The sequence below is a fragment of the Nipponia nippon genome, unplaced genomic scaffold, assembly GCF_047370975.1.
Source record: "Nipponia nippon isolate SJK-2023a ecotype South Korea unplaced genomic scaffold, ASM4737097v1 scaffold_5, whole genome shotgun sequence".
In the NCBI taxonomy this organism is placed as follows: Eukaryota; Metazoa; Chordata; class Aves; order Pelecaniformes; family Threskiornithidae; genus Nipponia; species Nipponia nippon.
In genome coordinates, this window is record NW_028262369.1 from 23,492,981 (window position 1) to 23,517,772 (window position 24,792).

At 47.0% G+C, this 24,792-nt stretch overlaps 2 protein-coding genes across 23 annotated transcripts in view; one reads left to right on the forward strand and one right to left on the reverse strand.

Moving 5' to 3' along the window:
• The window catches only part of ATG4C (autophagy related 4C cysteine peptidase), a 37,685-nt gene extending 36,740 nt beyond the window's left edge, over positions 1 to 945 (reverse strand). For 3 of the 11 annotated variants that reach the window (XR_015699092.1, XR_015699093.1, XM_087733715.1), the window contains exon 1: positions 850 to 944. The gene's annotated coding sequence lies outside the window, so the exon portion shown is untranslated. The other 8 variants (XR_015699094.1, XM_087733716.1, XR_015699091.1 and 5 more) reach the window with 6 other exon arrangements.
• Positions 946 to 1,063: 118 nt separating this feature from the next.
• The window catches only part of DOCK7 (dedicator of cytokinesis 7), a 118,457-nt gene continuing 94,728 nt past the window's right edge, over positions 1,064 to 24,792 (forward strand). For 7 of the 12 annotated variants that reach the window (XM_087733701.1, XM_087733702.1, XM_087733703.1 and 4 more), the window contains exons 1-2: positions 10,701 to 10,831; positions 20,803 to 20,908. In XM_087733701.1, coding sequence (XP_087589827.1) covers positions 10,794 to 10,831; positions 20,803 to 20,908 — 144 coding nt within the window. In that variant the 5' untranslated portion in view covers positions 10,701 to 10,793. Of the gene's footprint in view, positions 1,251 to 3,170; positions 3,295 to 10,694; positions 10,832 to 20,802; positions 20,909 to 21,919; positions 22,071 to 24,792 lie in introns of those variants that run through there. The other 5 variants (XM_087733705.1, XM_087733706.1, XM_087733710.1 and 2 more) reach the window with 2 other exon arrangements.

Sequence of the window (24,792 nt, forward strand, 5' to 3'; positions counted from 1 at the left end):
TAAACAGACAGTTAGAAATAATGCTTTGTAAAGGGCAGGTGAAGAAAAACAGCTTTTTTTTTTTTTTTTTTTTTTTAATCCTGTAGCAAAGAGCGAACATTTTACCCAATCCAAGGTTTAAAGCCAAGCAAGAGCTGTTCGCAGAGAAGGTGCCTCTCTACCGGCTCGTTACTACGCCGGCTCTCCCCAGCCGGGCAGGCAGGTCTTTGTATCGTCGCAATGACTCCTGCGGCTTTGTCAGCAGACGGCCGGCGGGGGGGACCCCGAACCGCCTCCCGGCGGGAAGCGAAAGCGGCACCAGCTGCCCGGCGGCCCCGCTTATTTCCCAACCCGCCACCGAGCCGTCGGCCGCAGCGCGGTTACCACAGCCGCCCGCCGGCGGTACGAGGACGCCGGGCACACGCCCGCCCGCCCCCACACACAGGCACACAGCGGGAAGGGGCTCGGGGAAAGCGGGAGAGCCCCGAGCGCGCTCCTGCGCCTGCAGGACACGCACAGACGGGCTGGCCGGGAGCGCAGCCCCGGGCCCGGGACGCCGCCTGTGGGTACGCCCGGCAGCGGCCGCCTTTTCGCCGCCACCATTGAGGCGTTTCATTCCGCCCGGCCACCCGCCCGGCGCCGTGGGCCGCGCTTCCCCCGCCCGCTCCCCCGCCGGCCGCGATCGGCGCGAGCCGCTCACCCCTCACGGAGCCGCCGCCGGTGCGGGGCGGCGGGCGGTTAACGCTTCCCCGCTCCCGCCATCGCCGCGGCCCTCCGCGGCCGCCGTAAAGGGGGCGGAGGAGCCGCTCGCACGGCGACCCGCTGCGAGGCCGCCGCTCGCAGCCGGAAGGCGGTGGGGCCGCCGCTTACCCGCCCGGTGAGCTCCATGGCGCAGCCGGCCGGGGAGCGGCCTCCCGGGGCTTCAGCCGTAGGGGAACTGCGCGGGACTACAGCTCCCGGCGGGCGCTGCTGCGGGAGCGAGCCGGGCCCGGCGGTGAGCCCGCGCGGGGCATGCTGGGAGCTGTAGTCCGGCGGGAGGGCGGTTGTCAGCCATCGCCTGTGGAGGAGGGAGAAAGGGGTGCGGCGGGCGGAGGAGGAGGAAGGGGGGCCGGGCCGAGACGGGCTGCGGCTGGAGGCGAGCCCCCGGAAAGGCGGGAGGGTTTGCGTGGAAAGTCCAGCCCCGCCGTTAGGCCCCGGCCTCGGCTCGGCCCTGCCATCAGCGGCGGCCGCAGCGCGCTGCCCCTTACGGAGTCTTCAGCTGTCGTTTCAAGGTGGTGTTTGTTTTGTTTTGTTTTGTGTTTTTTTTTTTTTTTTTTAATTTGTGTCTTCTGACTCCACTACAGCAAAATGGTTCCAAGATCTGCAAATTCTGTGGAGACCAGTAATATTTAAATCTCCAGCATAAACATACACGTTTGTTCACATGCCAACAGTGTTTTCCAGTTCAACTTGAGGCTTTATTTCTTTTCTAAAAGTACGTCAGAGTAACTGCATCTCTGAAAACTCTCCTAGGCTAGACATGCTGAGGGGTTTGCGTGGATTTTTTTAGTCTTTTGTAAAGTTGGTTCTTCATTGATCTGTTTGTCTTAAGCTGCTTAAAAGCAATCATTAGCTGTATCAGGAGCCAAGGATTTAAAAAAAAAAAGTGCAGGATTTGGGAAGGATGTGACTTGACTTTGTTGAATGTCTGGAACTGGCATTACTGTTTAACATCCTATAAAAAGACGATGTCCCTGCATTCTCCATGTACTCTGGACTCAACAGCACAAGATTGAGTTCATGAAGAAAGTTAGGTATTTTTTTCCATTTTGTGATTTTACTGCCTTCTGCTGGTCAAAGATGATCAGGCTGAGTTTGATTTTTTTTTATAATCAACACATGATTATAGCACATGATCTAAAATTAAGCTTCAGTACAAATACCAACAACAGATGTTTCATGTATTTCATGTTGGTTTTTGTTATGTAATCTCATGGATATAATATATTTCACGTAGTAGGGTCGATCAGTAAAGAGAATCTTAGGTATTTATGTGCAAAGCAGGCAACATCTTGTTTCAAAGGTCTAGCTATTGACTTGAAGTGGGGATGTAGGAGATCACCTTTCTAATCCTTCCCCGGCCTTTCAGCTCACTGCTTGCCCTTGCTAACAGCACTTCATTTCTGTGTTAACCTATAAATTAGTGATCACAGTCCTCATCTCTTTTAGGAATCCTTCAGACTCTAGCAGCAAGCATCTCTCTGTAGCAGAGTTATAGTAATAGCACTACCATGATAAAATTTAAAAAATCCTGAAGAATGATCACAGGCAGTTACTGTTCCTTTTGAAAACTGGAAAGGAGAGGCAGTACACAGAAAGTGGCGCACACACACCATATATGTCTTTATTCCAAGCAAAGATAAAGATCTAAAAATAAAAACCATGTTGCTGTTTGTACTAAACTCATGAAAGACTGTGGCCCCACAATAGTGGGTAATCTGTCAGTGCGGAAGGAAACAGGCCTCCTGCCTTCAGAATTTTATGACCTGTTCTAGGAATAATAGTTCTTTAAAGTTTCATCTTTGCTTTTATTCTCAAAGACAAAGATGAATGTGCTTGTCTGTTTGCGTATGGTCTCGAATATTGAGAGCTGAGTAGGTAATGTGGCTTGGATTTGGCTAAATGTTGAACAAAGAATTATTCAGTTGATCAAATGAAATGGCTATTCCCTTGCCTGAAATTAGTTGCCTGCACCTTCCTGCTCTGAAATTTAATAACCATGCACTGATTTGATAGGCCACACAATATGCCATCTGGATATACATTGCAAATCCCTCAGGCAATCAGGTTATGAGAATGAAGATATTTATTTTTTGCTTTTTGCATCAGTCAGGTCATGCAAAACAAAGCTTTGATTGCAAAATAATTACTCAGGCAACCATAAATAACTATCTGTAAAGAGCGAGTTTTCTTCACATTCACTAATTCCTATTTCTGTCGAAAAGATTGCAGAGGGAGTGGGAGAGAACATACTGCATTCAACAAACTTCTAAGAAATGTCACAGAGTTTACACTTTCAACATTTTAATGGCATAAAGGCCATGCAAACCATCTTTGAGCTCTATTTGTGCTAAATTAATATAGTACTAGTAAGGAAATATTTAAAATCTATGTTCAGGGAAAATATAATTTGTCTTTGCTTTTTTTAATAGGTAAACCAAGCGGGTAACACCAAGAGGCAATGTCAAGAAGACTAAAAATTAGAGAATATTCTCTCTGCTGTATGGATCTTAGAGATACCATGGTTACAAAACACCCATCAAATACTGCAGAATGGTAAGATAACACCGAATTGCTGGGCAGTCAGGGAGATGAAGCTTCTACACCCTTATCTGCCACTAGCCTACTAGGTCGCTGCTGGGAAGTCATCTAAGCATTCATCAATAATCTGCAATATATTTAGAAAAGCCCATTAAACATTTGGCCGACAGTATGTGCTTTCTAAAACACCCATTTGTCTGTTGTCTAAACAGAGCAGCCCTTGGGTCAAGGAGCTATAGAGACGGGAATTTTTCCTCATTTATTTTTAGTTTCATTTCCTAGGGAAGTAAGCCATCTGTGATCTGTTTCCCTCTGGAAAGTTTTGAAACCGCTCTGCAATTTAATCAAGTTTGCAGAGCCTCAGAGCTACTAAATAACCTCCAGTTTTTGTGGAAATAGCTGCTCAGGTAAAAAGAGACCCTGGAATAAGATAAAGGGAGAACACTGTATTAATTTTGCTGCTCACAGAACTACTTGTTAACATAGGTTACAACAAGGTTGCTCCCACTCATTTCAAGAATGGAAAACCTCAGACGTGCTTGTGGAAGGGTTGCTTGCACTCAGCAACAATACTGGAAATAGAATGGTTAGATAAATGATACAGAGCTTTCTAAAGATGAGAAGTATTATTGATTAAAAACTAAAAGCTATGACAACTATTTTGTCTCTGAAGCAAAGCCATTACTCCAGAACGTCATGGGTTTCGCAAAGAAGTCGGGATCTTCAAGGTTAATAGTCAATGTATGTGCACTGTAAAGCAACAAAGGAGCATCTACGCTTGAGGGATTCTTTCAGGGAACAAAGGATTCTCCCAAGTCACATCTTGAGATGTTCCCACCTGCATGCACGGACTCTGACTACGCTGTGTGCTGAGGGTGGCCCCAAGGTCCTTCTCCAGACTAAACTTACCTACCTACCCAAGTGTGAATCTGCTCACACGTGCCTGGTATGTCAGTCTGCCTGTGGAAGCCATTGCGGCAGTAATTTGTGCACCATCCTTTCAAGCAGTAATGCAGGATGAAAGGGACAGTGTGAGCATAGCCCCTCACTAGATTGCTGGTTGCTTTGGAGGTGTTTATCTCCACTGACTTAGCCAGCAGGCTTCTGCTCGTACCACTCACTCCATCCAAACCCAGATTTTCTTACTCTATCCCAGGATTAGGCTAGGGAAGAGGAGGCTCCAGTAGGATACCTGTAAGAATCTGTGCCAAGGCTACCCTTAATTTAAGATCTTAGTTAAATATCTGGAAGAGGAAATAAAGAGCACATTAGTGGCATTTACAGAGTATTAAGCCAGGAGAGGTTGAAAGCTGTGTTCAGGGTAGAAACATAAACTACCTGAAAATGATAAACATGAGCAGAAATTAACGGAAGCTCAGTTGGGAAGACTGCAAGTCCTTTTCTGAGGAGATTTAAGTTCATGAACCCATCTGTTAAAATGAAGAAATCTGAAAGTAATAATGCCAGGAGACAAAGAATAAAGGCAAAAATGAAGCAGACATCAAATACTGCCATATGAAGAAGGCTGCAGAAAAGCTAGTGCAGTTGAGGATTCAGCTTTTCCTGATGTAGAAGTATGAGTCTGACCACCATTCCTGCCACAGTGTTTGCTGGTCTACCCAGCTGCTCCACCTCAAATAGTGGAGGTGAGTCCAAGAAAAAGGGAGGAACCAGACAGCACTGCTGCGCTTCTCCCTGAGAGAGGAAGCATGATCCTCCTGTGGGTCAGGCTCGCAGGCTGGGAAATTTTGCTCTTGGCAGAATGTTTTACACACAGCTGTTTTGCTTCATGCAGTAATTGATATGATTTTATTTGGTATCCAGAACTACAAAGTATCTCCCTTCCTTGCTGTGAGGATCCCTTGTGATCTTCTGATGCCTGGGATGAAGAACACCATTCCCTATAAAAATGGTCTTTGAAGTGCTGTACTCAGGGCACCTTGGCTCTACTTGCAGCTCAGCTGTCATTAGCTTTTGCTATGCCTGGCTTGAGTCATCTGTAAAAGAAATAACATGGACATGAGGGATGTAGTGAAGGCTGCAGGCACTTGGAGAGTCCTCGCTCCTTCTTTGCTCTCCTAGTTTCTCATTCACCCTACAGAATCTGGGCACTGGGCAAACGAGGCTGCTCCTTCTTGCTCTGAGAACACCAGCATCTTCACTCTTGCCATACATGTCTCGAGAAGATAATTGTGCTTATGCAGTTTACATTACCCATGTGTAGTTCCTTATCTTTAAAGAAATTATTTGCAAAGAGAGGCAGAGAGGATTTGGCCCTTAATGAATTTAATTCGTTTCACTTAGCTGCCAGCAGATGGCTCCCTGAATTTGCAGTCCCTTATTTACTACATTGTTTATCGAATTATGTTGAACACATTTTCAGTGGAAAATGTTTTCAGTGTGTTTGCTTTGAGGAAGCTTACGTAAGAGGAACAAGGAAGCAATGGACTGAGTAAATAGACTGCTAACAAACAAGACACAGGATGGGTTCAATTTTTGCAAAATGTTTTATGGCTACAATCCAAAAGATTTTTCTTGTGCAGGACCTAACGAGCTCAACGAGTTACATCTGTGTTTGCCAGTTGCATTTACCAGATTTGATTATAACTGAGTAAAATTAATTCTCAATAAAAAAGCATTTTAGTCATGTATTTTAAAGGATGCATGTGGTTTATGGACAGGCACCCTAGTGAATTGACTGAAATGCTTCTTCCTTCACACCCCTTCAGTGGGAGAGATGTTTGATGGATACATGTGTGTTAATAGAGCACTGTGTCTAGGCCATGAACTTTAGATGGGTGCTTAGCCCAAATACAGCTCACAGATGTAGACTCGGCTGTTCATTCCTCACCTTTTTGTTACATGGTTTATCAGAGAAGACCAAAAGGTGACTTCCAATATGACAGTCCATGTTTTGATAAATTGCTGGGCTCTTCCCTCAGCCCCCAAATCAGCAAGGTAACTAGAAGGGAAATGCAACAGCTGCAGTGGAGACCCATCACCTTCCACAGTGTCCCTCAACTCCCAATTTAGTATACTCTCAGCCTTTGTCCTGGTGGAGTACTAATGCACCCAGGACAAGTGAGGATCACCCCCCAGCTTCTCAGAGACCACTTACCTGGAGCAGCAGATGCTTATTGATGGTGGCTGCATACATGGGCTAACTCCTTTTTGGAGGCAGTGATGTCTTTCAAAGGCTGATGCATTCTGCTGTTGGAATCTGGTGCACAGCAGCATAGGTTCCTTCTTTGCTTTCTGAAGCATGATGAAGAATTACAATGTGTTAACGCAGAGTAACTATTCAGTATCCTCATAATGCTGATAAAGTTCCAGGTTTTAAATTGGTTACTAGAAATATGTAACCTCCACCAAACATTAATTTAAATGAAGTTGGGCTATATATGGAGTTATTAATTGCAGCGTACACAGTCCCTCCACTGAAGTTAGTCTTGATTTGTCTTCACCCTCATTATGAGATACCGGTCACCCTTGAGGACAATACGTATGCACAACCAACTTTATGAAAAATAAGCAGCCTAACACTCCAAATATATCATCAATTGCATACAATTTCACCCCAATTTAAAAGAAAATAGTTCAGTTTTCTACTGCAGGTAAAATTTGCCACACAACAGTGGTTTTTCACTCAGAGGAAGCTGCTAGCTCCTAAAGAGATGCCTGGAGAAATTTTTTTTGCAGACTGAAATTCCATGTAACAGGTTGCTGTGTCCAATTGGTCACATTCTCCTCTTTGCAAAGCATGAGTTTGTTTCTTCAGACAAAACGTTTCCTTCAATTAATTTTCTTCACTTTTAAGATGAGAAAACCAGAGGCAGAAAGGTTATGTGACTCACAGTGCCTGTCAGTGGCAGCACTCACCTTAGTACTCGAAATAATACAGCGACGGCGCAATATGAATCGTACCGACTTGCCAGCAATATGGAGGCAGGATTTGTTGATACCATGAATTTTAGTGTTTGGTGTTATTGGATTTATAATGGTAAAAGACTGCATTTTTTTTCCTCACGTTTCTTTACTTTTTCTTTGACTCCTTTTGGTTAATGCTTCACGCGCTGCAAAATTCAGTCACTCTACAGAAGCTTCTCTTTACAAGGTCATGTGTACATTTCTACCACCCTCAGTGATCTCTTACTAGTTAAGGTCATGGGCACCGACTTTGTCGACTTTCGCTGGGCTGTTACTACCTGAAAAGTAATGAGGAATCTTTCTGTTATTTTTCTGAAATTCACTTGTTGATGTTGACTCTTAAATGAATTGAGGGATCTTGTTCATATTTAGACCAACTATATGGAGAAAGCCTATTTATCTGCAAACAATACCTTGCCATTGAGAGCACATAATATATACTGTAGTTGACAGAGATCTAATTTATATCCATTTTGTACCTTTGAATTGCAAATACATATATTTTTTATTTTTGTACATAGATGTTCCACATTAGATAGGGTGGAGTTCGGGGTTTTTTTCATCTGTTAATACTTCTGTACCTTTATATGCTTCAACAAGATGAATAACAAATCATTCATAAAGAGGAGGGCTCCTGTCCCCTGCTCCATTTTAGCTTCGTAGCCTACTGCAGTGATGATCTGCAATTAGTGGAAAGGCCCTTCACCGTCAAGGAGAGACTATTGCATTAGTTTAGAGCTTGATTGCTCCCAGTTATTGTCCTGCTCTTCCAGCGAGGCTGTGGCCTCTCTGGCAAGGGTGGCAGAGCAGGATATGTGTCCCCACCTCAGCTAGCAGTTTCAAACTCTGGTATCCGCGCACAGGCTTTCCTTCCTCACAGTTTCAGATGTCAGAGCACATCTGTCAGGCGTGGCTGAGGTGCAGGCACGTCTCGTCCAACTGCCCTTCCGTCGGTCACCTCCAGCACAGAGGTGGGTGGACGGCTGGAATCAAGTCTGCCAGAGCTCATCTGGCCGTGCCCTAAGCTGCAGAAAAAGTCAATGAAGAGCAGGGCACTGACAGATGAGCAAAGGCGACATCAAAACTCAGCAACTAGTTACCTCAAGCCCTTGTGCTATAGACTTTAGACATGTAGGAAGCAGCTGACATACAGCTCGGACGCCTGTGCGGGGTGAGGCAGGCAGTATGGCTGGTGGGCGGCTCATCAGACAGAGACCTAAAGTCGCCTGTGTCATTACTGCATTTTGAAGTGCACCCTTCGTCTTTAAACAGCCCATGCTAACAAACCAGTTGCAGAAGGCTTTAAAATAAGCTCTACGTAGCTCTTGGGGATCATACTGAGATGACTTTATGTGTCCCACAAATTAATCAAGTTCTTCTGTCAGTTATAGTAACTTACAGGAGGGGAAAATGAAACTTAAAATCCAAGAGGTCTCTTGATCGACCTGGGATACTCTGTGCTCTGTATATCAGGGCTTCTGGGGCCAGGCTGCTCTTCGCACCTTCTGGCAGCAACAAGAATTTCCCTTTTCAGAAACGCAGGATTCCCAGTTTTGATATAAAAGAATTAGGCAGTGACGTTTTCCCTTAAGACGGGACTAAATTAGCCCTCCTGTATCTCAAACTGATGCCATTTTGGAAAGGAAATTCCATACGGGGTGAGGGATGGGAAAGAGGAAACATTGCTGGCGGTCCCTCATGCTTAGTCTGTTCTTGTAAGCACACACACTGTGTACAAGAATTTATTCAGATCATAGAATGGTAGAATGGTTTGGGCTGGAAGGGACCTTTTAAAGATCACCCAGTCCAACCCCCCTGCCAGGGGCAGTGACACTTTTCACTAGACCGAGTTGCTCAAAGTCCCGTCCAGCCTGACCTTGAACACCTCCAGAGATGGGGCATCCACAGCTCACGAGGATGTAGGAAGGTAAATAGTTCATTGGCTTATCCTGTGCACTCTGTGTGAGGGACTTATCCTGTGTGCAATTCTACGTGCAGGCAGTAATTCAAGAGCAAAAGTCTCTTGTCTTGGCAGAGATTTGTGGGATATTTTCTCTCCTCCCCTTGGAGAAGAGCAGCCCTTTCTCAGTGGCATACAATAGGTCTTTGCTTTGCAGGATCTCCATCTGTGTGCATGTGTGTGCGTGCATCTGTGTAACGCATGACGGCACATTTCTGTAGCGGGCCACAATCTTACCCACACGGGATTTGCTTTATGTATGCACAGAGTCTGATTAACTCTAGTGGGATTACTCACATATGTATATATTTGCAGATTTCGGGGCCTGACATTCCCTGTGTAAACACATACAAACAGAAAAGCAGAATAATTATACGCAGCTGGAAATCAGTGGCTTCTGCTAGTGGAAAAATTGGTATACTCGGATTGCAATCGCAATGTGCTAGAAACATTCACACAATGCAAGCAGATGGAATCGGATAAATTAGCACTCGCTACTTTTGGACACTTCCTGGATTACTATTAATAGTTCTCTGGTTTAGATTAATGCACAGCATATGTCACGTAACATTGACTTTGAGTTATCTGCTAGAATGTGTCCTAGGCTCGATCTGTTTTTGAAGTCCCAAAATAGTTTTTTTTTAACTCCCCACCCTCTACCTCCTCCTCCCATTAGGATGACCACCTCAAACGCAACACATTTATGGAGGGACTGGTGGTAATGACCTGTTGGGATGGAAAGATGGTTGTTACACTATTCCAGCCATCGTCCAAATCACCAGTAAGGATTTTTAGCCTTTCTGAAGGAAAAGTTGGTACCATACAGGGTGCGATAGAGGAGCGCCCAGCCTCGCCCCTGCACAGCGCGGGGAGCGTGGCAATCAACGGCGTCCCGCAGCGCCGTGCTGGGGGGCGTGGGTGGCCGAGGGACCCGGCCACCCCATGCAGAGCCGCGGCAGCCGGGAGCAGCAGAGCAGCCCCGGCGAGGCTCTGCCAGGGGTCACCGTGTACCGGACCCCGGCAGCCGTTTTGAGCGGAGGCCTCCACTGCCCACAGCCCCCAGTTGAACTCTGCAGGTCTCGCTTGACACCGGGGGGAGATGCTGGGTGCTGTGAGCCGGGTGAAGAGCCTTTTTTCCTAACCACGAGTGGATCTTCATTTTTGCAAGTAATAACCCCGACCCACTCCGGTTTTAAATGGGAATAAAGCGGCACGGCGGCAGCGAGGGCGAGCTGAACCCAAGGCGCGTTCAGCCTGCACCACGGCAATGAGGGGACGCGCTCGGTGGAGTCTGCCCGAGGGATGGAGGCCGGGCCGCTGCTGGTGCGGGTCCCGGGCCGCTGCCCCAGCCCGCCCCGGGGGGGAAAGGGCCGGGCACCGGCGACGGGCAGGCGAAGGGCGACGGCCACTCCTCGCCGCGGCCGCCCGCCCCGCCGTATGTCTGCGAGGAGCGGCCCCTGCCCGAGAAGGGGGCGGAGGCGGGCGGGCGCGGCGAGCGCCGAGGGTGGGAGCTGGGCCGGCTGCGCCGCGCGGGTGCGCGCCTCCGCGGAGCATTACGGCTCCCATTCCCGGCTCCCCGGCTCCGCCAGCGCTGAGGAGCGGCCGCGCGGAGCCCCGCAGCACGGCCATGGCCGAGCGCCGCGCCTTCGCCCAGAAGATCAGCAGGTAGCGCGGCCGCCGAGCGCAGCGGCGCGGGGCGGGGGGGCGCGCCCGGCCCCGGCCCCCGGCGCGGGGAGGGGCGGGCTGCCGGGCCCGGCTGGCGCGGAGAGGGGGGCCCGCCGCCGCCGCGCCCCTGGGGGGCGAACGGGCCCGGCGCGGCCCGCGGGTACCCGCCGCCCTCCCGGCCCTCGGGCTGCTGACAGGGCGCCCGCGCGGCGGCGGGCCGGGCCGGGCCGAGCCGGGGCCGGGCTGTCGCGCTGGGCCTGCCGTGGGCAGCCGCCGGGCAGGGTCCGCCCAGGCCGGCGCCGCGGGGCTGCGGTTCCCCCCGCCTGCAACAAAGGGGTGGGGGATGCGGCCGTGTGCGTGCGCCGTGCGCGCCTCGCGCGGTGCCGCTTCCCTGGGGAAGGGGGGAGGAAAAAAAAAAAAGGAGGAAAAGCGCTGTTTGATTCCGCTGGCTGCGAACAAAGGCCGGCCGGGCGCATTGTGCAGTCCCCTCCCGCCGCACGATGGGCGGCCCAGCGCTCCCGGCAGCGCGGCCGGCGTTTTCCTGCCGGCGCGGGGGTGCCGGAGCCTGCCCCGGCCCTGCCCCGGCCCGCGCTGCCCGCGGCGGCCCCGGCTGCCGCGCGCCGAGTCCGCCTTCCCTCCGCTGCCTGCGGCGGGGGGCGCCGGGGAAGGGGGCCAGAGCCCTCCCCGGGCGCTGCACCCCGTCCCTGGGAGCAGCAAACCTGCCTGCTCGCCTCCGTGCTGCCTGCAAAATGGAGAAAATATTTCCCTTCCTTTTGTGTGTGATAAGCAGCTGGTTCGTGTTAGCACAGCTCCTTGGGCATGCAAAGCTATGTGGTACTTGAAGAGTTAAACATCCCTGTATTTTACAAAGTTTTTGTTTCTTTTTTTTTTGTTGTTGTTCTTAAAGAGGAATATTTATAGGAAATTACCTGCTAATACCAAGTTTCTGCAGATCGATGTTCAAAGTTAGGCGTGCGGCTCCAGAAGGGAACCACAGTTTTTTGTTTAGAGGTCTGACCAGATAGCCTTTGGTGTCCGTGGTACCTCTCCTAGCTGTAACCAGCAGCAGAGTGAAAGTGGGAACCATCGGTTTCGCTGGTGCTATTCAGGAGGCTGTGGAAAGTAGTGTCATTTTCATGCCATTGAATGAGAAAACTGTAGGTACAAATAGTTGCTGTTACGGAAGCTGTGACTGAGAAGGGTCATGGGCAAAGAAAAAGGTCAAAGGAAAAGGCTAGGTAGGAGGTAGAGGAGTGGCATCAATCGCACCCCACTGAGGATATGAAGACAGGGTGAAAACATTGCTCCTCTCTCATGGGTCTCTGCAAACTTTGATGTGCACCAGCCAGGGGTTAATGTGACAGATCAAGGTTTCAGGAATGGAGAGGGCTGGATCTGCTGCCAGACCGTTTTTCCTGGTTCTTGATTGTAGTCATAGAAATATCACATGCGAGACAAGTACTACAAGTAAGAGTGTAAGGGTTCTGCAGCCCTGGCAGGAGGCTAAATGAAACGGCCCTGGAGTGACCACTGTGGGTGCTCGTGTTTCTGCCTGTGTCAGGCACTAGCTCAGTGCAGTTAAGCTCATCAGGCAGTAGCACAGATGTGCTACCTTTGTGTACCTTTTAATCTAACCCACTCAATGCGTTTTCAACCAAATGGCAGCAGTGCGTGTGTGTGCGGGCAGAAGTGGTCTTTTTGACACGTCAGGTTGCTTTGTTGAGTTTACTATTCATGCAGGCTGTGTCTGCAGAAGGACCCAGGTGGTCTGCAATGAGGTCGACTCCTCCTGGAGCAGGGCTGTTGCATCTCCGACTCTTTTCTTTACGCTTATTTGTAAGACTGCTGCAATTCTCTCTGGGATTTCCCATGTATATATATGATATTTCCCATATATATATATGTAATATATATTTCCCGTATATATATATAGTGTTGTCTTCTGAGAAATCTAAAGTTCCTGGTTCACGGGCTGCACATTGAGTGCATGTGAAAGCAAAAACTGATGTACCCAGAGATGCCCAGACTGAGCTGTAGCGCTTCTCGTGCTGACACAGAATATGCTGCGGTGAATGTTACTCTTTCGGAGGATGAGAGATTCAAGCAAGCAGCATGTGGAAGTCCTGAGAGCTGTGTTGGTGGTTGCTGGAAGCCCTCCCCAGTTCCATTGTTTAAAGAAGAATAGATCCATCACATATTCACACTCTGCCCTCCGGTTCGGCTTACTCATTGAGGTAGACGTAGCATTTGTCTTATTCACAGGAAATAGCCATGCTGCTTTTGGTTTGCCTGATAGCGTGTAATTCAAATGGGATGTAATTCAGATCCACCAAGGTAAATTACTTTAAGGCCTACTCGCCAAAGAGATGCGAGCTTCTAAGCTGGTTATTACCGTAGTGGTAGAAAAAGAAACGTGAGATCGGCTGTTCTGTTTCTTAGAAAGACCACAGATGTGGTCTTTGCAGCCCTGATTTACTGCCTGTGCTTTCTTCAACCAGTGCAGTGCACCTCAAGGGTACCCACAGAACAACACCTTGCGGTGTCTGTTTATTACTACTGGAATCTTTAAATATTGGGGATAGCAGCTCTCAGTGACTGCTACAGCAGTTTCAAAATATCTTTTTAAGACTGTCTGCTACAAGGAATCTTTCTGACTAGGTCATGCTGCGTTTTTGTTGGAAGGTTTCAGACTAGAACAGATTTTTAGCCTGAACTTTGGCCATCACATGTACTTACTAATTCTTCTTGACTCCATCAGAAGAAATTCCTGAGTTAAACTTACTATAGTGGGTTAATAATACCTGAAATCTTGCCTGAAATTGTTAATTTTTAATTGGAAATGTATTGGTAATAAATTTTTTTATTAAACTGTATTGGAACGTGTCCTTCTGCAGCATCATAATACTTCTGTAGCTGCTTGTACACTGTTGTTTCCATCTCAGTGTAAGAACAGATGTCCTTCTATTTAGTACCCCTGTTCAGCTCATATGGTGTCTGGGAGACTAGAGGAGAGTTAGCAGAAGGCAGGATCCACATCAGCAGAGACAGAGTTCAGGCATTAAGATGTCTCAATAAAAAACAGTCAATACGTTATTCTGGAGGAACCAGCTAAGCTGCCTGGTCACTCTCAGCAGGGCTGGGTGTTCAGTACCCACCAAGCTGAGTGCCGCGTCTGGCCCCTCTGGCGTTGTGCTGCGCCGTCCCCACCAAGCACTCCCCCCTTCACCTGTGTGCGCTTCAGATTCCCAGTTGCATTATCCCAGGACATTTTCTGGGTATGGGGCCGCTTGGCAGAGAAATGGGATGTGGAAGCCCCACCAGCAAAAAGGTCAGTTCTGAGTTCCTGAATGTCACAGTAATTAAAGCGTGTTGTATCCCAGCACTCCAGTCTTTCCAGGGGCAGGCAGAAGAAAAAGTGTGCAGGTTTTTTAGAGTTCAAATACAGAAAAAGAAAAAAATCACCCTTTAAACATCACGCAGCATACACAGGTGGCCTTCCACGTGAGCCCCTGTCACAGTGCCTTGTCATTGCTCTTGGACCATCCTGAGATCGGGTTATCTAGGGAATCCAGAACTGCTGCTTTGGTCAGACCATCACCATTTTGAAAGTGTCTTTCCTTGGAAAGAGTTTTGCTCTTCCTTTAATGCTCCCACAGTTAAAAGAGGATCCTTCTGACTTGGAAGGATCATAACATACCTGCCGTACCCTCCATTTTGCTACACATTTCAGCCTCACACAAAGTCCAGAGTGTGATTTTTACCACTGGTCGTTACTCTCATGCTGAGAATTTTCAGTTTTCCTGTCCCCAGCTCTTGATGGAGTCTGCGGAAAATTTTCACCCTCATGGGTCCAGCCCCTTCTTCTGAGGTGCTTCCGTGTGAATGGGAACCTCATGGTGCCATGAGGCACTGCCGTCTGGGGCTGGGGCGTCTTCAGCAGAGCCCTGGCTGAAAGGGGGTGACCCTGCTCTCAGAAATTCGGTGATTTGGAATTTCCCCATCATCCAGGGCACTTATGTTGTATATGGACAGCTTTCTGGAGTAATCACAGCTGGTTGCCTTCATGGTTTTGAATCGAGGAGAAAACACTTCTGTTCACTACATTCATAGCTAGCATCTTATTTCTGCTGAAGCTCTCTCTATACTGATGGGGTACCATAAAAGGTGACTTGGGAAGACTAAATTTACATTTGTGTTCATTTAGAGCCCTTTTACATTTCTTGAACGATGTGTCAGGGAGACTGACAGCTGCCTTTGCCCTGCCTCAGGGTATACAGGAATGTTGTGAAACCTGCACCCACTGAAACCGATAGCAAAGCTGTCACTGTCTTCCACGAGCACCGAATCAGGCCAGAAATGTAGTGGTCACAGCAGGGTATTCATCGCAGTTTATTCTCTTCCCCCATCCAGATGCCATTTGCGTTGTCAAAACACTATCACGGATAATTGAAAGTATTTTTAACAGAAGCTTCAGAGCAGCTTTTTTCTGTTCTCCAAAAGTCACGTTGTCTGCCCCTGTTCAGCCGTTGTGGATGTCTCATGCGGGAGCCGGCAGTGCTCTGGGAAGCCTGAGAAAATCTCTGACTGCTTAAAGCAAGCGAGAAGGCAGGGAGAACAGTTCGTCTCTAGGGCTCCGCTGCAAAGCTGCTTCTTTGTACAAGGCTTCCTTGTTTGCTTGGGTTTTTTTAACGCGAGATGTGACTTTGATCTTCCCTGAAGAATGCAGTCCTGTGGTGATTTTCACAGTAAGGTACCTTGGGAGCTCATTCCCTTCGCTGTAGCCTAGGGGTGACGCTTTCAGCCTTAATAATCAAATATTGTCAGAAGAGCACCACAGGTAGTGTTGTATGATGTTTTCTGTTTTAATCAATGGTAAGGAAAAGGGGGACATATTGTTGCTAATCTTCTGTGTTAATTTAAGAACCCACGCTAACCAGCAGCAGTCAGGATCAGGCTCGGTATTTCCACAGCGTTGGGTTGTAAATCAAACAAACCCATTTCACCCAAAGGGGAAGGAGTTCACTCCGAAGGAAACAGGAGCTCGGGTTTAGGAGGAAGGCTGCATCCAGGGCACGGCTGAACTGGCAGGGTAGCTCAAGGCCAGAGCTCCCCCTCCAGCAGGTTCCCTCATCCACTGCAATGCATACCTGGTGACTCACACTGTGGTTCAAGCCTGGATGGAGCCGCCTGTTCAGCAGGCAGGAGAGCCGACGTGGCGGAGCATGTAGGGACAGAGGGACAGGCCATCTCAACTGCAGCAAGACGGATGCAACCGGCCAGTGCCATTCAGCTTTGGGAATTCAAACCCAAGCATAGTGACTAAAGTAGGATAGGTGCCTCCAGCCACGTGCAGAGTTATACGCAAGCGAGCCTGCTGAACAAAGAAGGATACTTTCACTTTAAATAGTAAACTATGTAAATACAATTTTCTCTGCTGCAGAGAGAGAACAAGCAGCTTTGCTATGGATTGGCGCAGATGCCTCACTGTACCAGGCTGTCTTTCTCAAGAGGCAAAGGCTCACTTGAATGTAGAGTCACTGCACGTGACACAGAAGATGAAGAACAGGCAGGAGTAACTGTTTTGTAATTAGTGGGATGGGGAGAAACAAACAATTTGCATTGCTCTTTCAAAACGGGGTGGGGGGGACTATGGAAAAGAGAGACTTCCTCAAATCACTGCAGCAGATGATCTAGATGACTGTACCCTGACCCACCTTTTCTGTGAAAGGGAAGAGTCCATAGCCTTGCTTGGCATAACTGAACAGGTCTTGGTGAGCCTTCTTCTGCCGAAAAGAAGAACTGATATTTCCAGTATGCTTCTTAAGCTAAAAAAAAAAAAAGGAATAATTTTTGGTTTTGACCCGGTAGGCCACATAGAAACAGAAAAAATTTTTGTGCATAGTAAAGAAACATGGAAGTGAAAACAAATGGTTTCATTTTGTTATTTACAGCTCAGAGTACTTTGAGAATGACAGGTCTTGTTTTGCTTTAGAAGCCAGTTCCAAGGGGATTTTTTTCCCTCTCCTTAGTCTTTTTTTTTTTTTCTGTGTGAACCACATACACACACAATAATTAACCAGTGAAGAAGGTCAGAAAGGAAGTGACTAGGGAAGATGTACTTTAAACATAGACATTCATGAGGCCGTGGGCTGTAATTAACTGGAATGCTTGTCTGAGGATCCCAGGTTACATGTTGAATAAAAGATAGTTATTAAAGAGGCAGTTTTTTATTTGTCCTTTTAATTATCAAGAGCTTTAATGGCTCTTCCGCCAAATTTGTTTTTTTTCATTTGGAGACTATTTTGAGATTTATTTCTCTTCTCTGGTTGGATTTGGTATAATAGCCCTTTTAACCTAAGTTGGTTTAGGAAGCATAGCTTCTCCTTAGAAATAGTGTTCAGGTTTATAATATAACATGAACTTACTAGTCATGAATAGATGGCATTTGTCATGGACAGCTTTTGGAAATGGAGGAGGGGAAGGCAAGTGTGTATTATCAGTTTTAGGGAAACTGTGAACCTCTGTGATGAAGCAGTGAGAAAGCAGACCTAAAAGTAGTCAGCTGAGTTGTTTTCTCAATAGGAAAACACTCATTTGGTTCTACAAAGCCCTGGTCAGGCCTTATCTGGAGCCATCAGGGTGCTCAAGGAAGCAGAAAGCCTGTTGCAGGATCTGACCTTGCTTAGCCTTGCAGAAGGAAGGCTGGGAGGGGATAGGACTAATTTTTGTGAATACCTTGCAAGTAGGAAGGAGTGGGAGGAGGGCTACTGAACCTAACTGATGATGTTGGCACAGAACCAAATGGGTATAGATTACCCATAAATACACTTGGTGATCAGATTACAGTAGAAGATGGTTTCTAAATGTCTGAAGCATGATGCTTTCCAGTAGGGGAAACGGTGTTTGATGCGTTTGTGAATTCAATGATACAGAAAGGTAGCCAACAAGAGCTATGGATTAGACTGCAGGCTTGGAGTAAGTAGTAGTAAGTCCTGCAGACTCCACTCAGGAATTTTGAGGTCTAGATGGTAGCCAGTTACTTCATGTGGGGAGAGGTTTAATTGGTAGTTGTGAAAGCTAGAGAAGTAGGACCACTTAAGACTTGAAAGTAATGATGGTGTCTTGGTCAAACTGACTGGAGGTTGTTCAGTTCTGACTTTCTGTAATCATGCTTCAGGGGAATTTTTAATATCTAGTGAGGTTATTAATGGAGCAGCCATCGATGTACAGCATGTGGTCAGAAGCCGTGCTGATCAGTGCCACCCTTTTGTTTTACCATGTTTCTTCCCCTATTGCATCAAATGACCTTTTCAGCGGGAATGATGTCAGGCAGTGTGATAGCATCCATCCAAACTCATAGTGCCCCTAAGCAACGCTATAATTGCAGCAGAGCTTGCTTCTGCTTCAAGTTGGGGTAAAGCGCAATCATAGGTGCAGTTAAGGGTGTATTGACAGGCTGTGCTCCAAATACAGCACAGCTCCCAGCTGCTGCAGAGCTGCCCAGCTGAGGCTGACACGCAGAAGAAAGGACTGAGAACCCCCCTGGAGTCCTATCACAAAAGCATGTCTCAGGTTCATAAGCAGCCACCGCACGCAGGAGGAGCAGCGCTGAGTAACGTGGCTAGGCATCGGCTGTGGTTTCACAGCTGAGGATGGATTTCCTCCTCTGGCTATACTTTCCGTCTGGAAAAAATGTATGTCTTCTTGAAAATGGGGAAAGATTTTTAGTTTTTCCTGTGTTGTGCTGCATGGCGAAATGTGGGGTCTGATTTTTCCTGCCAGCCACGCGGTGAAGGGCTTGTTTCTGCGTATCATCAGGAATTAGGCAAAACGCACACCAAGTGAGAGATCGAGTTTAAAGCACAGATCGTCTGCAATCCAGGGGCAAGCTTTTAAATCGCATCAGCCACAGATGTGTGGTGTTTTCTGTGCCAAGCAGCCATTTTAATATATTCCAAATTTTCCTATAAATGCTAGCAGCATGCATGATTTGTTCTCATGTGTGTGTGTCTGTGAGTGTATGTGTGCGCATGGTGGGAGCAGGGAAGATGGTTCTTCTGAGGGCGGTCAGACAGCTTGAATGTTGTCCGTCCCCAGCAGGAGCTGTTTGGTCTGCTTTCAGAAGCCACCCTCCAGAAGTGAAAACATAGTCTCCTGTGGATAAAGGCAAACATGAAGCAAATGACTTCTTGCAGCCAGAATACATAAAACTTTTTTTTCCTCTTCTGCAGTCCACTTTTTTAAAAGACAAAATAATGCTTCCTCTAGCTAATCTTACTCCCATCCTCTGGCCTGAGGAAACATCTGCTCTCCATGGTAGGCTTGGTTGTCCAAGCTAGTTCCCTTTTAGAGTTCCCTTCTCTTCCATTGACATCAGTTGCCTCCACCTGCCCCCATTCCTGCCTACCAGCGTGCACTGCCACAGCAGTCCTGAAGCTGGGAGCCCACCCTGATGTCAAGGTTTTGCTCAGGGGAGGTTTAACCATCTTTGCTTGACAGGATTTTAGCAGCTCGTGCACCATGCTAATACATGGCACGTTCCTCTGAGTGAGATCAGGAGCAAGTCTGTTAGCAATGACAGTATTCCCACGAAGATTGCTGATACAGCAGAAAAAGAATCACCGGTGTCCTTGCAGCCTCTTCATCTGTCTTGTGCACTGGTTAGTGTCTCTTTGGAGCTGGGGCTTTGTTCTGGGAGACAGAGCGGTCTGCAGTGCTGCGATGCAGTGAAGGACAGTTGGGAGTGGGTTTGTCGCTAATAAATATAGTCATTGACTCCTGGAGAAGAGCACTCTCGTGTTAATGAGGTCGTGTAGACCAGGGGTAGTCAGCAGCTTTTCAGCAAAATGTTTTTTTGTGGAAACAGTCTGGGCTTTTGGCTTGCTATTGAAACAAAACCATTTCCACCATACTCAAAAACTTGGCTATCTCAGTTCTACTGCTGAGGTGAGCTGCAGTGTACTGCCAGGTTACAAGATGGAGCATTGTGGATGGTTGTGTCAGGGCTTGACCCACAGCTGTTTGTTAGGACAGTCTTTGACTATGGGCATTTCCCTCTCTGATGTGCTCTTCCTTTGCTGAGATGTTTCCTTGGGTGGTTTACCTAACTGTTGTGTTTTCAGGCTTACCGGTGACAATGTGGCTTATTGGGGAAAATAGAAAACCCCAGAGGGGCACAGTATGGGTTTTACCCTCCAGGCATAGAGGGATTGATCTGTGTTTTTTCTTCCTGGTGACAAAAGTTGCCCAGTGGTGGGATTTCTTTCTGGCAGAGACCATAAGGCATTGTGCCCTGCTAGCCAGTGCATTGTGTCCCCCGCTGCTAGTCACCATAGTTGCACCGCTACCTTTCCTACGTGAAAGGGGAAGGAGTTTTTTGTTCTGACCTGGTCGGTTGTTTCCTGACATTTCAACTAGACATTTCAGCCCACCCTGCACAGGATTGCTTTTATGCCCCTGAGCTGGGCGTTGAAGGGGTTGGCTATTGAGTGGAAAGTGACTGCCAGTCCTCATGTCTGTGACTGCAAAACCCAAAAATAGGCAACGGATGAAAATGAGATAGCAGTGCACAAGAGCAGATGTGTGATCAGGCTTGGAACTGCTGAGGGGTGCGGAGAGCACTGGAGGAGAGCTTTCCTTGGTAGGAACTGGAAAGAGTCTGCTGCGAACAAGTTTATTTGTGCTCAGTGTCACATGCATTTTATTGCCACAGATGTGCACAAAAGAGCAGTTCACAAATGGAAAAAAAAATGTAATTGCTGTTAAGAACATGTACATGCAGCCTTGCGAGAATTTTGTGGTTCTCTGGGAATTTAATGTACAAGGTCTGTTCTCACCAGCCGGTGATACTCTTATTCCAACCAGCGCACTAAGTATTTGGTTTCATTCCAACAGCAGTGTAAAATGTATTTGATATATCATCTTCACTGTAATTCTTTTACAGAGATAATGTTGTCCCTGTCTCGTTTCAGAACTGTAGCTGCTGAAGTCAGGAAGCAGATCTCAGGGCAGTATGGAGGGTCTCCCCAGCTTCTCAAAAACCTCAATATTGGAGGCAGCGTCTCTCATCATACAACTGTAAGTAATGCTTGGAACATGGAAGACTGAAGAAGGTGTGCATAGTTATTTTGATTACCATTTGGAAAGAAATTGCAGTGCTGACAGGTTGTTGACCTAAGTGACCCTGATAACACTGAGGAAAATAATTCCATGCAAAACCTGCTAATTTTGGAGGTCTCTATCTTGCAAATCAGTTGGCGTGGCTGGGAATTCATGTTTCTGCAGAATCTTTGTAGGACAAGGGGCTCCTTTGACCAGATGTTAGTTGTTTTATGCCAGAACAGCCTGGACTGGGCATTAAATTCCACGTGCATGTGTGGTTCTCCCCATGAAGAGCTCTCTGCAAGCTCATGCACTTCAGGTAGCTGTTTTCTTGTGTTTCTTGTCACTCTTGAGACTGGGACCACAGTGGCTCCTCTACTCTTCAGAAGTATTTTAAATGTTATTGTGCGAATTGAATGTGGTTCTTCCTCAGGAATGTGTATTTACTTAAAAGTTTACAGTCCACTTTCAAGAGTGGCTGACATGTAGGCCACGTTGTCAGAATCACCCTTTCTGAAGTCAGATTTTCTTGCATGGCCTACCAGTAACCTTCCAGATTTATTCAGCATGGTGGTAAAAATTGGAAGAGTTCAGCAAACTTTTTCAGGCTGGAACTGTATTTTTGGAAGTGTTCCTTTGATTTGGGTTGTTGCTTCGGGTTATATCAGTTTCTTTTGCAGCAGTCAACTTAGAAAACAAATATTACAGCATCTTGTTTTCTTCAAAGAGGGTTGATTGGGTCAGGCAGTACTGGAAATGTGCCCTGAATTTGATAGTCTGTACAAGTGTTCTGAGTTTGCAAGAGTTCTCTTGTTTTGGAGTAGGGTCCTGTAGAGTTTCCTCAGTTCATGTACTGCTCTGAGTCCAACATAATGCGTTAAAGCTGTCTCGTACAGAGCACAAATGCCTCCTTGGAGCTAGTTTCATCTCAGAAGGGATCTCCAAGACTAAGTTGACCCCTACCTTAGAAGAATGACTTCGCTGCAGGCTGAAAGTTCATCTTGAAGGAGATCCGGCTGTGCCAGAGTCACTGGGGATTGAAGAGGGCTGGAATTCCTGTCATTTCTCTCTGCATCAGCTCTGTGAGTACAAGGAGACCAGAAGGCTGGCTTTGTCAGCTGTGTGCCCAGCCTTAATGGTGAGTGAGCACGAAGGAGGAGGGGTTAATGAGAGCGGTGTGTTCAGGGCTAATGCTTTATCACAGCAATCTCTGTAGGGGTGTGGAATGATAATGCAAAGCCCTGACTTGGCAGTTCTGTATGGTCTTTTGCATAATCCAGTATTAGGCAATAGAGAGGGACCCCTGCTATTAGCGGCATACACTGGATGGAGCACTCAGAGTCATTGAATCCACTTCCCTGCAGCACTGGATAGCTGAGGAATAGATGCCTACTTTTGAAGGACCCATTGGATGTCCATCCCACAAGCTTCTGTGCCTCACTTGTCTCACATGTGGTTTCATCCCGGAACAAGTTGGCTGAATTGCCTTCCTACTCCCCATTGCTTTCATAAAGCAAGATCTCTTCTGTGTACCTCTCCAAGCTGTTCCTCAGCCAGCCATATTTTTGATAACTGTTTTTCCTTGTATTGCCTCCTTTCGCGCTGAATTGTCTCTTCCACTTTTTCTTCCTATTTCTAAGGTTTTTCCGTTCTGCCATCATCGAAGTGTGCATGCTCAAAGCTTCAGTCCTGTTGATCTTCACATGTAATTCTTAATGCAGCATCAGATTTGTTGGACACAGTATTGTCCGCCCTGTCTTCAGTTCTGGTATCTCTCATTACCCTGTTGCTCTTGTGTTTTCTAGTAAATATATGCAAGAATCTATAAAAATCCTGGAAAAGGTCATGCTAACTGCAAGCAGGCTCTGAGCCTTTCCTATCAAACTGCATTGCGTGATGGTTGATGTGATAAGCTCCTAGTTTGTCATATTAAATTCTGTGCTGAGCAGAGATGCTCTTCAGAAGCATGATTAACATGGAGCGATAGTTTGTAGGAGTTAGTTTGTAGGAACAGTATATTTAGTTAAGTCATGAGTCTATATCCTGAGGCTGCATAATATGACAGAGGTTCGCTTGTACTGAATTTTGCGTTAATTTCTCTCCCTTAGGCATCCGTCAGAATCTGCTGTGCCTGCCTGTCCTGGTTTGATAACAAGCATTATTCAGAGAGAAAGCGTTACCGCTGTGAAGCTGAAATAGCTATTTGCTCTGGAAAAGCTCAGAAGTTTGTGTGTCATTAAACTTTTACAGAGAAGAAATAGAAGGCCCTAAATCTGCATGGCAGTTTTGTATAGCCATACTGGTTTGAAAGCCTAGAGTAGAACGCATAATGTGGGTTTAAATAGGAAATTTATGCTAAAATGTATGGATATTTTAATAATGCTGTGTGATTGAGTTCCATGTGAGTATCTCCACAATGGCAGCAAGCTGCACTGTCGGGTGTGCAGCATGGAACTGGAGGACTTTTACTGATAATGCAGATGTGGTCTCTCCTATCCAGTGCATTTTGCTCATTGTGTTGAGCACTTCCATCGATAGTTGTGATCCAGATAAGGTCAGCACTGATTCTCTGTTGACAGTTGCCAGCATTAGCTGCTTATGGTAATTCGTCTGAGAGTCTTATCACATGCAGTCCAATGGAGACATTTTTATGGAGAAATGTATGCTTTTGTGAATGAAGGGCCCTCAGCACTGTGCTTGGTTGGGCCTTTTGTTTCTTGTTGACTGAAGCCAGTGCAGGGACTTCTCACACTCAACAGACTTGCATGTGGTTGAACCTAGGATAAATGCAAAAACCTGTCAGCTGGATTTTAACGAGTCTTTTCCCTTTTGCTTCACAAGCAGCAGACAAAATGCTGCCAGAACTGTTTCTAATTTAGTATCTGGTAGAGCTGGGGAGAAGACACTGCTTACAAATGAGTGTAGAGGAGCTTGCGGTTTATTATTGTCAGTCTCCACCCTTCTGCCACTTTAGGAGCGGCTGATTTTAATTGCACATTCCTCAAACCACAGATACAGGTCCAAAGCCTTCAGAGGCTTTTCCTGTATAACCTAATGTGCTGAATTGGGACTCCTCACAGGATGCAGTCCTTGCAGCACTGAGCTTTTATTTTTGAAATCCAGAACAGAAGGCACTGACAGTTTGTTACTGAGAAATAGGAACTGGTAAGGTCTTAGAGTTAGATGAAGATTTTATTTTTTCGAAGTTACTTTTGCAAGTCTCTCTAAATCCACTGGTAAATTGAGTGTACGTTTGCACCTTGCTGTTTGCATTCTGGGTTGTAAGCCACGTGCTGTGATCACCTTTGGTGCATTGAGAAGTTCAATATTCCCTTGTGGGAGCTGGGGCTTCTCACCACCAAACTCACTGATTGAATGCACTGAAAGCAGAGAGCTTGCTCTTCCTTTCAGAGAATTCCCCAGCATCTTGCAGGATGGGGTATTTGCTTTGTTTATTTGATGAACTGTACTATTTACTATGGGCTATTATAATCCCTCGTGACTAACCACTTTCTTTTCTTTCCAAGTTTATTTTTTATGTTGAGCAACTCCTTGTGCTATGGTGCTTGTTAACTCTGCTCACCCTCTGTTGCACCAGTCATTTCTGCTCATTGCTGCATGCTGCAGTGTGGCAGAGGCCTGAATCCTCTCTCTGGATTTCTGCAGTAGTTTTACCTGGATGAAGCTGGATTGTGGATTGTCAGAGACTAGCACGAGTTACTGTTGAAGTAACCCAAAGCTTTCTCTGGATCTTGGTGTGCATGCCTCAGTTTCGTGTTTAATGGCTGCTTGTTTTGCTGCTTTGGTGCAGGAAGAGCAGAGTTTTGGTTTGTATCTGCAAATGGACTTGCAGACTGTTT